The sequence below is a fragment of the Polyodon spathula genome, chromosome 6 (genome assembly GCF_017654505.1).
Source record: "Polyodon spathula isolate WHYD16114869_AA chromosome 6, ASM1765450v1, whole genome shotgun sequence".
NCBI lineage: Eukaryota > Metazoa > Chordata > Actinopteri > Acipenseriformes > Polyodontidae > Polyodon > Polyodon spathula.
Window position 1 is genome coordinate 75100090 of NC_054539.1, and position 16737 is coordinate 75116826.

The 16737-nt window shown below is 39.1% G+C and overlaps 1 protein-coding gene across 3 annotated transcripts in view; it reads left to right on the forward strand.

Moving 5' to 3' along the window:
• The first annotated feature begins 11892 nt into the window (after positions 1–11892).
• Positions 11893–16737, forward strand: part of kiz (kizuna centrosomal protein) — a 58715-nt gene continuing 53870 nt past the window's right edge. For all 3 annotated transcript variants that reach the window (XR_005950516.1, XM_041253778.1, XM_041253779.1), the window contains exons 1-3: positions 11893–12308; positions 13430–13492; positions 14638–14800. Coding sequence is in view for 2 of the 3 variants with exons in the window: in XM_041253778.1 (XP_041109712.1) it covers positions 12244–12308; positions 13430–13492; positions 14638–14800 (291 nt within the window). In the remaining variant the exon portion in view is untranslated. The remainder of the gene's footprint in view (positions 12309–13429; positions 13493–14637; positions 14801–16737) is intronic.

The window sequence follows — 16737 nt, forward strand, 5'->3', positions numbered from 1 at the left end:
GCACAGTCAAAACATGAGACACACACAGCACAGTCACAACATGAAACAACACACAGTCACAACATCAGAGAACACACAGCACAGTCACAACACAGCACAGTCAAAACATGAGACAACACACAACACAGTCACAACATCAGAGAACACACAGCACAGCACAGTCAAAACATGAGACAACACACAGCACAGTCACAACATGAAACAACACACAGTCACAGTCAAAACACAGCACAGTCAAAACATGAGACAACACACAGCACAGTCACAACATGAAACAACACACAGTCACAACATCAGAGAACACACAGCACAGTCACAACACAGCACAGTCACATGAGACAACACACAGCACAGTCACAGTCAAAACATGAGACAACACACAGCACAGTCACAACATGAGACACACACAGCACAGTCAAAACATGAGACAACACACAGCACAGTCACAACATGAGATAACACACAGCACAGCACAGTCAAAACATGAGACAACACACAGCACAGCCACAACATGAGAGAACACATAGCACAGCACAGTCAAAACATGAGAGAACACACAGCACAGCACAGTCACAACATGAGACACACACAGCACAGTCAAAACATCCTTCCCAGCGACAGCGAGTGGAAGCGACAGCGAGTGGGAGAAGTACAGCGTGGAAAAGTACAGAGCAGTTTCGAAGCAGAAAGGAGAAATTGCATCTTGAATTGCTTTAATCAGAAAACAGAGGACATTGGGGAAACACAGCAGCAGCCGCGTGTGTTTTTGTGATAACAAACAAGCTGAAACTCGGAGCAGCTGATTCAAATTCAGCGCCGTTTTGAGACACGGGCGAGGGGAGGAGCCGACAGCACAGCAGAACAACGCAGTTAAACGAGGCAGTCTTCCCAGCGACAGCGAGTGGAAGCGACAGCGAGAAGTACAGCGTGGAAAAGTACAGAGCAGTTTCGAAGCAGTTTGACAGCAGGTTGACGGCTGCAGAAGAAACTAAACTTAAAAAAAAAAAAAAAAAAAACCTCAACATGGTTTTCAAGCCAGTAATCTGTGATACCTGCTTGATGTGGGAAATCCGAGAAAACCCAGCGGAGCTAAACCAAGTGTGCGTAAAGTGCCGCGCGATCCAGGATTTGCATAAACTAGTAAGCATGCTAGAAATGGAGCTGGAAGAAGTGAGACAGCAACAGGATCTTGAGGAACTGGCACACCCACAATTCATGGAAGTCTGCATCACCCCTAACAGACTGAAAGCCACCAGGGAGATAGAAGGTCAGAACAGCTGGGTTCAGGTAGGCAGAAGCAGGGAAAAAAAGAAACTTCGTCAAACACCACCAGAAATCAAAACAACCAACAGATTTGAGTCACTTCAGAATTGTGATGAGCAGAACCAACAACAAGAGAATGAAAGGAACAACATCCAGGACCCTATTGACAGTGGTGACCAGACAGCAAAAAGAAGGGAGGTCATGATTGTTGGGGACTCCATATTGAGAAACACAGCAAGTTCAGTTCGCAGTTTGGACCCCCTTACTACAACAGTGTGCTGCCTTCCGGGAGCCTCGGTCAAGCACATCACTGAGAACGTGGACAGGCTCCTAGAACGAACAGGAGACAACCCGGTAGTAGTCGTCCACATCGGTACAAACAACATTGGAAGAGACAGACCAAAATCCCTGCAAAACAAATTCAGAGAGCTAGGAAGGAAATTAAAAGAGAAAACCAAAACTGTGGTATTTTCTGGTATACTACCCGCACCTTGCAAAGGACCATATGGACAGCTGGAAATAATAAATCAAAACCAATGGTTGAAGACGTGGTGCACACGGGAAGGCTTCACCTATCTTGATCATTGGACCACATTCTACAACGAGGACTATCTGTATAGACGGGATGGACTGCATTTAAATAACAAGGGAACTAGTCTACTTGGAGAAAAGATCCTCGAGCAGGTTCGGAAGCATTTAAACTAGAAAGGAAGGGGGGAGAAATCAACAAAAAAACAGAAGGGAGACCGCATCAAAACAAGAACAACAACTCAGGTAAGACAACCATTAAATGTATTTATCTAAATGCTAGAAGTATCAGAAACAAAATTCTAGAACTTGAAGCTACTGCACTAACAGGTAACTATGATGTGATAGGTGTTACAGAAACGTGGTTATCTGAGAGTGATGGGGACGAATATAATATTTGTGGGTATACACTGTATAGGAAAGACAGGCAGGACAGAAGAGGAGGAGGGGTAGCGCTATACATAAGAAACAGTCTTGAAGCCCAGGTGTTAAACCTGGACAAAGAAAATAAAACCGAATCAATATGGGTCAGAATAACAGACAAAAATTCAAAAGGCATAATAATAGGAGCATGCTATAGACCGCCAGATTCAGACGGTGAGCAAAATAATCTGTTATACAATGACATTAGAAATGTGTGTAGCAAAGGAGAAGCCATACTAATGGGGGATTTCAACTTCCCCCAAATAAAATGGGAAAACCCGGTGGGTAGCGCGAAGGATGAAATAGAAATGGTGGAAATGACAAATGACTGCTTCCTAACACAATTTGTGAAGGCACCCACTAGAGGGGAGGCATGCCTTGATTTAGTCTTTTCAAATAACGAAGATAGAATAACTAAAACAGAGGTCAGAGAACCACTGGCAAACTCAGACCACAACATGGTCTCATTTGAAGTGTTTTTTAAATCCTCAAAAGTAAAGACTAAAGCTAAGGTTTACAATTTTAGAAAAGCAAACTATGAAGGCATGAAACAGAGACTAACAGAAGTAGATTGGAGTAAAATAGAGAAAACACCCACAGAAGAAGGATGGTTGTTCTTCAAAAACGTAGTACTAGAGGCGCAAAACAATTATATCCCTAAAGTAGACAAATCTAAATGTAAAACTAAATTGCCAAAATGGTTTAATAGATCAATTAAAAAAAATATTCAGCGAAAAAAGGCACTTTACAGAGCATTAAAAAAGGACCAAAAAGAAAGTACACAGAAAGAGTACACAGAACTGCAAATGCAAGTCAAAAAGGAAGTTAGAAAGGCCAAGAGAGAAATAGAAATGAACATTGCTAAGGGAGCTAAAACCAATTCCAAAATGTTTTTCCAATATTACAACAGCAAGAGAACATTCAAAGAGGAGATTAAATGTTTAAGAGATACAAATGGCAAAATCGTAGAGGAAGAAAAAAAAATAGCAAATATGTTAAATGATTACTTTTCACAAGTTTTTACAAAGGAAGATACTGACAACATGCCCCACATGTCATCCAGTTCCTATCCAGTTTTAAATAACTTTAGCATAACTGAGGCAGAAGTGTTAAAGGGACTAGGAGCTCTTAAAATAAACAAATCCCCTGGGCCGGATGAGATCCTCCCAGTAGTACTCAAAGAAATGAAAGAAGTAATTTACAAACCGCTAACCAAGATCATGCAGCAGTCTCTTGACACAGGGGTGGTACCGACAGACTGGAAAATTGCAAACGTAATACCGATCCACAAAAAGGGAAACAAAACTGAACCAGGTAACTACAGACCAGTAAGCCTGACTTCTATTATATGCAAACTTATGGAAACTATAATAAGAGCCAAAATGGAAAATTACCTATATGGTAACAGGGTACTGGGAGACAGTCAACATGGTTTTAGGAAAGGGAGATCGTGCCTAACTAACTTGCTTGATTTTTTTGAGGATGCAACATCGATAATGGATAATTGCAAAGCATATGACATGGTTTATTTAGATTTCCAGAAAGCTTTTGACAAAGTCCCGCACAAAAGATTAATTCTCAAACTGAACGCAGTTGGGATTCAAGGAAACACATGTACATGGATTAGGGAGTGGTTAACATGTAGAAAACAGAAAGTACTGATTAGAGGAAAAACCTCAGAATGGAGTGTGGTAACCAGCGGTGTACCACAGGGATCAGTATTAGGTCCTCTGCTATTCCTAATCTACATTAATGATTTAGATTCTGGTATAGTAAGCAAACTTGTTAAATTTGCAGACGACACAAAAGTAGGAGGAGTGGCAAACACTGTTGCAGCAGCAAAGGTCATTCAAAATGATCTAGACAAGATTCAGAACTGGGCAGACACATGGCAAATGACATTTAATAGAGAAAAGTGTAAGGTACTGCACGCAGGAAATAAAAATGTACATTATAAATATCATATGGGAGATATTGAAATTGGAGAAGGAATCTATGAAAAAGACCTAGGAGTTTTTGTTGACTCAGAAATGTCTTCATCTAGGCTATGTGGGGAAGCTATAAAAAAGGCTAACAAGATACTCGGATACATTGTGAAAAGTGTTGAATTTAAATCAAGGGAAGTAATGTTAAAACTGTACAATGCACTTGTAAGACCTCATCTTGAATATTGTGTGCAGTTCTGGTCACCTCGCTATAAAAAAGATATTGCTGCTCTAGAAAGAGTGCAAAGAAGAGCGACCAGAATTATTCCGGGCTTAAAAGGCATGTCATATGCAGACAGGCTAAAAGAATTGAATCTGTTCAGTCTTGAACAAAGAAGACTACGTGGCGACCTAATTCAAGCATTCAAAATTCTAAAAGGTATTGACAGTGTCGACGCAAGGGACTTTTTCAGCCTGAAAAAAGAAACAAGGACCAGGGGTCACAAATGGAGTTTAGAAAAAGGGGCATTCAGAACAGAAAATAGGAGACACTTTTTTACACAGAGAATTGTGAGGGTCTGGAATCAACTCCCCAGTAATGTTGTTGAAGCTGACACCCTGGGATCCTTCAAGAAGCTGCTTGATGAGATTTTGGGATCAATAAGCTACTAACAACCAAACGAGCAAGATGGGCCGAATGGCCTCCTCTCGTTTGTAAACTTTCTTATGTTCTTATGTTCTTATGAGACAACACACAGCACAGTCACAACATGAAACAACACACAGTCACAACATCAGAGAACACACAGCACAGTCAAAACATGAGACAACACACAGCACAGTCACAACATGAAACAACACACAGTCACAACATCAGAGAACACACAGCACAGTCACAACACAGCACAGTCACAACATGAAAATACACACAGTCACAGTCAAAACACAGCACAGTCACAACATCAGAGAACACACAGCACAGTCACATGAGACAACACACAGCACAGTCACAGTCAAAACATGAGACAACACACAGCACAGTCACAAAACAGCACAGTCACATGAGACAACACAAAGCACAGTCAGTCAAAACATGAGACAACACACAGCACAGTCACAACATGAAACAACACACAGTCACAGTCAAAACACAGCACAGTCACAACATCAGAGAACACACAGTCACAGTCACAACATGAAACAACACACAGTCACAGTCAAAACACAGCACAGTCACAACATGAGAGAACACACAGCAGTCACAGTCAAAAACAGCACAGTCACAACATGAGAGAACACAGCACAGTCACGAGACAACACACAGTCACAGCACAGTCACGAGACAACACACAGTCACAGTCAAAACACAGCACAGTCACAACATGAGAGAACACACAGCACAGTCACAGCACAGCACAGTCACATGAGACAACACACAGTCACAGCACAGTCACAACACAGCACAGTCACATGAGACAACACACAGTCACAGTCAAAACACAGCCCAGTCACATTCCAAACATGGAGACAACACACAGCCCAGTCACGTTCCAAACATGGAGACAACACACAGCCCAGTCACATTCCAAACATGGAGACAACACACAGCCCAGTCACATTCCAAACATGGAGACAACACACAGCCCAGTCACATTCCAAACATGGAGACAACACACAGCCCAGTCACATTCCAAACATGGAGACAACACACAGCCCAGTCACATTCCAAACATGAGACAACACACAGCCCAGTCACATTCCAAACATGGAGACAACACACAGCCCAGTCACATTCCAAACATGGAGACAACACACAGCCCAGTCACATTCCAAACATGGAGACAACACACAGCCCAGTCACATTCCAAACATGGAGACAACACACAGCCCAGTCACATTCCAAACATGGAGACAACACACAGCCCAGTCACATTCCAAACATGGAGACAACACACAGCCCAGTCACATTCCAAACATGGAGACAACACACAGCCCAGTCACATTCCAAACATGGAGACAACACACAGCCCAGTCACATTCCAAACATGGAGACAACACACAGCCCAGTCGCATTCCAAACATGGAGACAACACACAGCCCAGTCACATTCCAAACATGAGACAACACACAGCCCAGTCACATTCCAAACATGAGACAACACACAGCCCAGTCACATTCCAAACATGAGACAACACACAGCACAGTCGCATTCCAAACATGAGACAACACACAGCACAGTCACATTCCAAACATGAGACAACACACAGCACAGTCAGTCAAAACACAAGACAACATACCTGGAAAACCTTAGCATACAAATAACCTTTGTTTTAATAGTATTTAAATATCCCCAGAATCTAAAATAACAAAATGAGCTAGTATTTCTCCTTGGCAACTACTTAAGCATTACAATACAAGCAGGCCTTTTCAAACTTCTCTGCAGACCTAATACTACTTTTGAAATGTTTAAATCAGCAGCAGTACTTGAGCAGCAGTGCTTTGCTTTGTGTTTTTTGTGCTTAGCTGCAACATCGAGTATTTTAGCCCCTGTTAAAAAACATAACAGAACCAATAACTGTGCTGTGATCATCTACTGTACACACATCCTACTGAATAAACAAATGACCCTGTTAAAGTCTGCAATTGCATTAATAGGGATGGAGATGATTTATACAGGTAACCGTATTAAGGAATCACATATTTATGGTTTATGCAAATTGAGAAACAAGCACAAAACATATGCAACACAATGTAAATGATTTCTACTGCACTTGAAGAATATGCTCTATAACTGAAAGAGTGCTACAGTAATAACAATGCACTTTGATAATACCATACAGCAGGATTTGAACATTTTCAGTTCATACATAGTGTGTAGGGTGTCTCTTACTGATGTCAGCTCATGCAGTTTGGGTTCCTCAAACTGTGTGAAATTACGTCTCTTCTACTGTACAATAAGACACACCCTACACATAACCTATTCACGTTTTATAAAATCACAGAAATGAAGATTGCACTCCGAAATAACTTTCAAACAAAAAATATTTACATTTGTGTAAAGAATTTTTTTTCACCCCCCTTTGTAAATAAATCCCGAATCAACTGCCATAATCCTTGAATGCGTTTAGGCGCTGTGTCGTGGTGAAGCTAATTAAAAAGAAAAGTGCAGCCAGAGACACTTGTGCCAGTAGAATTACAGGAATAAATGTCTTTGACCTTGTGCAGATGCTAGCAATTTCACTTCTTGCTTACCTAGGTCTGTAATTTTTTCTTACAAAGGCACTGTACCAGGTATATATGTGTGTTTTTGGTTTTGTTTAGATTTTTGGTGTGGTGTTCTATGCAAGAGGTGAGATAAGAGGTGCTAGAATTTTGGCAAACACTGCACTGCGATTGGTTGATTTCTAATTTGTTAGAAATGTCAATAAGATATTTATCAACTTGTTTAAAGTTCATGTTATAAGGCATTTCATTGGAGGGGATGACACTCATCTACTTTACCAATGCACATTAAAATAATTGATTTAAGATAATAAGGGTATCTGCAAATGAGTCAGTTCACAGAAAAACACATTTTCATTAATTATTTCATGTAATTGTGTTAATTATAACAATTTACATATTCAAACAATGTTAATTGAATAAAAGACCAACTCTGAACTTCAGAAAAGGTAGATTTCGTGTTAGAACAACCATTTAAGAAAAGTGTGTGATTAATGTTCTAATTTGGTGTTATTAGTGTTCTAATTAGCTTACTCGGATTCATATATTAGGGTATAGGCAAAGACAACACAATCCAGCTGCCAAACACATTAACACTGATATCTGGACAATTATTGGATGCTCAATTCCATTTGCAAGCAAGCTGTAATAAAATAAAACCCCATTAAAAGCTGATACGCAGTGCAGGCACATTTGAGAACCTGAAAGTGTTTCTCTTTACAATATGGCAACATGAATAAAGTGATCCGATTGCTGTAATGGAGATAAGCTGAACATATACAGTCACTGAGGCTCAAAGACAAAACGTATACCAGGTCACATTTTTCTTAGGGTTGCCAACAGAAATATCTTTGTGTGCAAATGGTTTGTGTTCAGACACTGTAAAAGGCCAACACAAGCATATCAAAATAAAATGTAAGCATTACAAAAAAAACACTGATAATCCTATTTACTGTTTGGAGGTGACAAGGAGACCCATATGATTGATAAGGTTTTCTCGAAACAACAACACACATGAATGAAAGAAATGTTGGGCCCGAGTGCAACACAGAGCTGAGCACCCTGTCACTGTGGTCTTCCAGACTTAAGCTGTTACTGCAGGACCCTTGCATTCCACACTCTGTCAGGGTACACTCACTGTGATATCTTTTAGTACTTCTTTGCTGTTTGATTTGCACCCTGTTATTGTCATCTGGCTGCATGAAAGCCAACTGATAAATATTGCAATTTATTCCAAATGGGTGTTTTTTTAAGAAGATGGCAATTTTAAAAACGTCTGGGTGTTATTTAGAATAAAATGAGATGGAACGATATCATTTCTCATAATGATAAGGGTGTGCAAGTGAATTCAGATGCAGCTGGCAAGAAGGTAATTGTTTCCTGAGTGTTCATGTTAAACACAGTCTTGCCCCAGTAATATTTCAGTCCTTAAAGGGATGAAAAAATGAATCTCTAGTCAATATCTCAAATCTCCCAGGCAAGTCAAATACATTTGGTGAAATCAGAAGAAAGCTATGTAAACCTCCACTTTGATAATTGTGGAGCTATAAAGTATTTGCAAGTCTTTTACACCTTTTCATCCACAACAGACATTCATAACAGGTTCCACATAACAGGTCAATTTTAATTTTGCTTGAGAGTAGCCTATATTATTTTACTTATTATTTCAGGATATATCCATTAACTTGCCCAGTCTGGCAATCTCCTGCCTTCAAATGTTCAGGAATTGCCTACACATGTCCATCAGTTTGTGTAGGTAAAAGGCTTTCAGATATACTCTGGCTTGAAATGCAATGCATCTTTACAAAGTTACAAAAGTGTTTTAACACAACGGATTGATTACCTTGATATGCTGAACCGAATGCACAAATAACCCTTTGCTCTTCACAGTGTCAAACATGTCACTCCAGCCCAGTTCATGTATCTCTATCTCTCTGGTACCTCAGCTAGGCAGACTGTACATTGTTAAACAGACCTGGTATAGGCTGAAGCAGATGCTGCTGTTCAACAGAGGTCAAAGGAACAAGAAAAGAACTACAAGCAGGTCCATTAGCAAGGATTTGCATGTGGAAGCCAGACAGCAACAGACTGAATGAGGTGTTTTTGTTACACAACTGTACATGGTGTTACTTATACAGTATTTATAATTATGGGTTTTGAACATCTGCTGCTTTTTGTTTACCACTGTATACAATTTGTGACTGCTCATTGATTATTTGCATGAGCACACCCCTGGAATAATGCACATGTCGTGTCACACGTTTTGATCCTTTGCTTTTAGTTTAGTAGTCACCAATTGGGTCTTTTTTTGTCATTTTCTCCCAATTTAGAATAGCCAATTTTTTTTTTAGGCTCAGCTCACCGCTACCACCCCCGCGCTGACTCGGCGAAGACGAACACACGCTGTCCTCCAAAGTGTGTGCAGTCAGCCGACAGCTTCTTTTCACTCTGCAGACCCTCCATGCAGCCACCTCAGAGCTACAGCATCAGAGGACAATGCAGCTCTGGGCAGCTTACAGGCAAGCCCGCAGGCGCCCAGCCAGACTAGAGGGGTCGCTAGTGCGTGGTGAGCCGAGGACACACTTACTCAATGCAGAAATAATGATCCGCAATTATGATAACGAGGGGCTCAATGAGCACATTGGTCTATTTATCAGCCGCACTTGCAGAGTTAGGAGTACAGAAACCGTAGTCGTTGTTTAACATTTGTGGGACATGAAAATATAAACCAAAATGTCAGAGAAAGGGCAGCAAAGCTGAACTGAGGGATTGGGCTATCCCTCCAGACATTCCAACTGGTCTGAAATGAACCAGAGGCTAAGTAGTGCAGAGAACACAGCACTTTCACATGTGCAGGGATAGCGGTCCCTAGATTGACACGGGGGTCTAGCTCATCCCTCAGTTCAGCTCAATTCAGGATGACCTGCGGAGTGAGACGATAACGCTTTTTAGCATTGCATCCTCTGGCATCCCAAACAAAGTAACCCTGGGATTAAATATGCCGGGTCTTCTTTGTCTTGCCATTCTCCTCCAAACATGCTCCTGCCTCTCCTCAACAAGAGCCAGGTGACGCTGCATCAGGAAGTGTACCACAGCAGCCATCCTGAAGCCAATGACAGGTCTCTGCAGGTGTGTGTTTTTCTATAGCTCTTAGTTACTCGCTTCTACAATGGTTTGCTCCTTTTAAAAAGAGGTGTAAAGTTTTTGGAGGGTCAGCAATTGCCTAAGTGCAAGGCAAAATCCTTACATGACATTATAATGTTTGTGCCCACTTAGTATCCATATCACGCCCAATTCATGCTATTTTCTTCATTTGAATGCATTTCAATATAATTGCAATGGATTGATGATAGCGGGTGTAAACGCCAGGTGAACACCATTCTTTACATACGCCGCATTTTTAACGGACTGTAAATTCACACTTTAGAGCTGCTAAACACTACTTATGGCAGCACTACGGGGGTTTTGCACCCAAAAATCACTTTGCGCTTATCCTTACATCACTCCCCTTAACTCATCCCACCTATTGACAGTTAAATAACTATTCCTTTAAACAGTCCCTGGGTTAAGAGGATACAAAGCAGATATCAGTAGAACAGTAGGTGGGGTGTTTGGAAGAGAAACATGTTTTCTTAGTAGTTATGAAAGAGCTTTAGACAAATGAAAGCCAGATAGCTTAGCAATGGTACAGGCTACATCTTCTGTCACAGGGGGGCGCTGCTATAGCATTACACACCACCTGCAGATCTGCAGTGTTCACAGGGAATAATGTTTTGGAAACAAATGGTGGTCAAGTGACTTTTGAACAACCACTTACAATAGTTGACCACCAGGCCACACCATGCACCAAGTAAAAAGGTAAACAATAACACCTTAATTTGGGGGCGTTTAGACAAGATATTGACTTTAAAATCCATTAACCCAATACAGGACTTTAAATAAAATTATTATGATTATTACTTCTTTCTTAGCAGACTTACAGACTTACTTCCCGGTGACTTACAGTTGTACAAAGTATCACATTACAGATATTAGCTGTTATAAAATGCAATCAGTAGTAAATAAGAGCACATTTAAATTCATATTATATATATATATTATATATATATATATATATATATATATATATATATATATATATACATACATACACACAGACACAGACACACACACACATTGTACAAAGCACTTTACAAATGTAAGGTCCCCAAATAGTCTGTATATATTGTGCAATGTTTGGGTGTTTTCTTTTAATGGTTATCCCAAATAAAGATCAGTGCGATATTCTGAGAAAATTGCATTTCACCGTGACCTCGCAGAAGACTCGCAGTTGAATTGGTCTGTTATTGATTTTACAGTAAGCTTTACTTATTCAATACACGCTTGTGGGAATATTTCCTGTTGTGTATGGTTCAAACACACTGCTATGCAAACAGAGACTCGCCCTGGAAGAATAATGTTGTACTTAGAATATATTATAAACAAAACATATATGATTACCTTTTGAGGGGTAAAATATACATACCTTTCGTAAGGGTGCCGTAGCCAGAATCATGCTGTGTGTTTATGCGCCTCGCAGGCCATTTTGGAGTTCCAGATAAGTCAAAACTGTGTGCTGCACACGAATTGCTGATGAGCTCAGTCCAGTGCAGTGTATCTGTACCGACCTTAAGTTGTATAAAGATGAAAACAAATTTCTTTTTCAAACTGAGAAGGTTCTCGCTTCTCTCGCCCGCCCCCCAGCTCTCCACATGGGCTGAATGTTTACCAGCAATGCTTTCTGGGACTGGAAGTCTGTGATTATGACAACCAGGGTAAACAATGTGGAAACTGCCGCTGAACAGTGGACTTCCGTTTCTGTAAATTACAAGGAAATCGGGCCATGGCGTTCTCCGAGAAGGAATATTTTGAGAAAACCGGGAATATGCAACAAAAGCTACACGAAAGGTAACTTTATAATATCGTATTTTAATGTAAGCGATTTTTTAGGCCAACTGCAGCCCACGGGCTAGATTTACTAAGGCTGAGCTTCCATTGATCACAACAAACTGAAACGCAGGTTCAATGTACTGAGTACAAAAACCAGCAGCGTTATTTGTTCAAAATGTAACTTATCGATGTTGATTTTATACGTTGACTGGTGTGTAAATGTAAAGTTCAAGGCAGTCATAAATGCGCGACTGTACTCATACAATACTATCCCCACACTTAGGCATTCCGAGTTTCTAGTGCACTGGCTGGTGCTTGGGTAATGCAATGGCCAAACGTTATTAAGAAGTTTTGGCATGGCATTTTCTTGAACGTGGCATTCATGGGGTTGCCTGTACTTTATATTGTTTAAGATTAGTAAAAAAAAAAAAAAAAAAAGCAGAATATGTATTACAAAAAACCGTGGGATGTAGATCTCCCAGCTCGTTCACGGTTAATGCATAGATTACACTGGAGGGTTAGGTGTGTATGTGTAGCCCAGGAGTTATGGATCACATGATCTCTGTGTTGCTATGAGTTTTGTAAAGATACTACTTTTACATGCGCCTTTTTTGATGTTATTGTTTTTGGACTTTGCCTAAACTAATACAAACATAATACACAGACGCTCATAGAAATGCCTAACTGAGGGTAAGCTTCAGGAAGGCCAACAGAAGTTACAAGCAGTGCCCAGAATGTTACAGATGTTACAGAAAGTATGGAAGTTGTAGTCTAAATTTGGACTTTGCCAGTAGCATATGCACATTATAGAATTGTAAAATAGTATAGGCATACAGGTGTAAGAGAAGCATCAATAAATATGAAATGCCAGGTCTAGTTGGTTGGAGAAGTCGTCCCAACTCTCTCTCTCTCTCTCCTTTTTTTAATATTCTTAATACTGTTATGCCTTTTTTTTTTATCAACAAAACAAAATGTTGTACAACATTAGCAATTTGTTTTTGCTTTTACAAAAACATTTTTAGTAAAGGTTTTGTACATATGGCCCCTTGTGTTATTACATAAAAAATCTGTATATACTGTAAATTAGTTTGCATGCAGTGTGCAATTTTACATCAATATGAATCTCTATTTTTTAACAGTGAAAAAAAGAGATTGGAGCTAGAAAAGCAGCTATTTGCATATAGCAGATCTGATGAGCGAATGTAAGTATATCACACTTTTAAATGTACTGTCCCAATACAGTTTACAATTGCCCAGTGTTAGTTTACATCAACCCATTACAGGGGATGAAGAGCCCTGCTCTCCACAGTGCTTCTTAAACATCTAACTTCAGATGTTACTGCAGGACCCCTTCCCCCTGATAAACTCCATTCAGCATGGGTATTCAGGGATTATACCGACTGGCTAATGCAGGGTAAGGGTCGGACCAAGCTTGAGCTGATTGCTGGGCAATCAGCAACCTGTCTTGCTAATGATTACAATTACTGGGTTCTGCAGCAAAGATGAGTTTTGGTAAATAAGTGCAGCATGTGAATAGTTTGGAAGCATTTTAAAAGTACTTTTGTACACCAGCATTTGCAGAGCAGGCTAGTATCAAGTCAGCTTTTGCAGTATGCAGTGTATTGGTATATTGCAGAAACACATTTTTTGGGGGGTTAAATGTGTCACATCTTTATTGGTATTGGATGTCTCACTTATTAAAATATTCTTTTAAAAGGGAATGGTTATATTCAGGGATTTTTTTTAGTGAGAAAGCAGGCAGAATAGGGTCAAACAGGCAACATATGTATTCCCCTGTAATGCAGTATTTATTTATTTATTTATTTATTTATTTGTGTATTGGTTTATTTTAACTAAGTTGTTACAATAGGGGTAGAGGATGTGAAATTAACTTAATAGTTTAAGAAGTAGGCCTACACTGTTACTGTCTATTGAATACTGTGCTTGATGGAACACTTGCCTACTCCCACCAGCTAGCTGGTAAAGAATATCTTTAGACACACATACATCACCACATTCATGTGGAACATTTTAGAACCATTTAACTGAGTACAATACAATTACAGTAAACATAGGCTATGCTAGTTTAAAGGCAGTATTATTACGAACTCCCTCTGTTTAGAGCATTCAAATAAACCCCACGGTATTAAACATTGCCAGGAATAGATTTGCTTGTCTGTGTATCACTGCACACTTCAAAAGGTGATTGCCAAATGATATTTCTTTAAAAAGATCAGTGTCTCTCCAATTGCATTCTGCTGGTAAATAGAGAACTATTGTATTATAAATGTACTGTGTATAAATGGAGGGATGTCATTCACATGTGTTTCTTTTTTTGGTCTCCAAGTAACCAGATAAAAAGCGCTCAACTCCACTGCTACCTGAAGCAGATATGTGAGAGAGAGAAACGGGCTCGAATTAGAAACCGTGAGTTCCTGAAGGATTTTGATCGCATTGAATCACACATAAGGATAATGGCTACTCATAACAACACTCTCCATCAAACAAAGGTAATTTTGGTAGGATTTGAACTGTGGTGCATAGCTTTATTTCTTTGTTGGAATGGAAACCTCAAATTTATACCCAAATGATTCGAAGTAAAAATTAAGCTGAATAACTTGTACCCTGCATACTGCGACGAGGTCTTAAGGTAGGCCTATGTATTTAAACTATTACATTGTGCCTGTTAATCCTGGAATGTGTTTGCCTTCCAGGGCTGGAATTGGGCCCCCTTGGTTAGAAGTTTCTTCTTCTGGATTATAGTTTACTGCTCCCTGTACATAACTTATAATAGAGTACAACATCTCATCAAAATGTATTGTGGGTACAATGGCTGTATTCAACAGATGGATAACTTACAGTATTTAAAAAACTGTGGTTCCCAGCAAGATAACTGAAGTATGTAATGGATTTACACACACTGCAGGTATATTGACGGTCATTATTGCCAGCCATTTATGTATTTTCAATGTGAAAAAACAATTACGGTAAATCAAGTCTGAGTTTTGTCAATGTACAGAGTGAGACATAGACACACACAGGTAACATTTTACTGGACTGTTAGCTGCATTAAAGACAGTCCTAACACATTACATGTAAAATACTTCAATGTGGCTACACATAAAGCTAAAGCATTGGTAAGAAGTAATAGGTACTGTGCATTATAGTGTATCGATTTCGGGTATATTCTAGGGCTGTAAATCTATGTTTAATTGACTACACGTTTAAACCCATTGTTAATCTGGTTGTTTAACCGTTTAAAACGGCCATAAATTTAATGTTTCACTCATTTCATATTTTGTATATTTTAAGCCCTATTTTAACCTTGGTTTGTTATTCAAAGCGCGTACCATATAGCTCCACTTAGACAAACAATGGTAAGTATAAAGAAGGACTGTAAGTAACCACTGAAATGTAATCTATTTTAATAGCGTTAAAAAAACCAAAAAACATTCATAGTCGATTTTAGGACCTACCATTTCTCTATAAAATGTGTGTGTGTGTAAAAAACATCTCAGTATTTTATTTATTTATTTCTTAAATTTAGTAGTTGGCAATTGGTTTGACTCTGTTTTTCTCCCAATTTGAAATGTCCAGTTGTATTTTAGGCTCAGCTCACCATTAGCACCCGTGCAGTGGAATAGCCTGGACTTGAACCTGTGATTACAGGGGGTGTCCTACACTCCACACAGAGCACCTTTACCGGATGAGCCAACTCAATATTTAAATTAAACTTAAAAAACACAGTGCACAAGATTCAGTTTTAGTTTAATTCACTCGTATATTGTTGGCAGGAAACAAAATGGCCAGAACCAAAAACTTTTTTTTTTCCATTAAAAATTAAAGCCGTATTGGCTCGAGTGGCGTATCCAGTAAAGGTTTCTTTAAAGGGGAAACCCATACATATAGAAAGGAAACATATAAAACCATACATATAGAAAGGAACCATATCTATGAGGAAAACATGAAAAAATAATTAGTTTTTTTTCTTAAAACCAAGTTGAAATTGATCAGAGTTGATAATGCTGTTTAAGTAGTCCTTAGCATGAATTAATAATTTATGTAAACATTCAACCAACTGACCATGGTAGTTTTTCATAAAAATGTTTAAAAAACAGGTAGTATAATTGACAAGAGATTTTGTTCAACTCCTTCAGGTAGTATAAAAAGCATGCCATTTTATATTTTTTTTAAATGAGAGTTTGTTTGAAGGCTTTTGTCATTTTTAGCTAAATAACGCATTGTGCTACACAAGAAAAAAAGTGGGATACATTTTTTTGTAAAAATACACACAGTACTGAATTTTTATAGAATCCAAAACTATCTTTAAGATAAATGCTTTTTGGGGGTTATCAAATTGGAAAAATAACATATTTTACACTTATGAAATAAGAACCATTTTAAGAGTTCATCAGAATTTTAATTCAAAATGTTGAACTATTTTGTC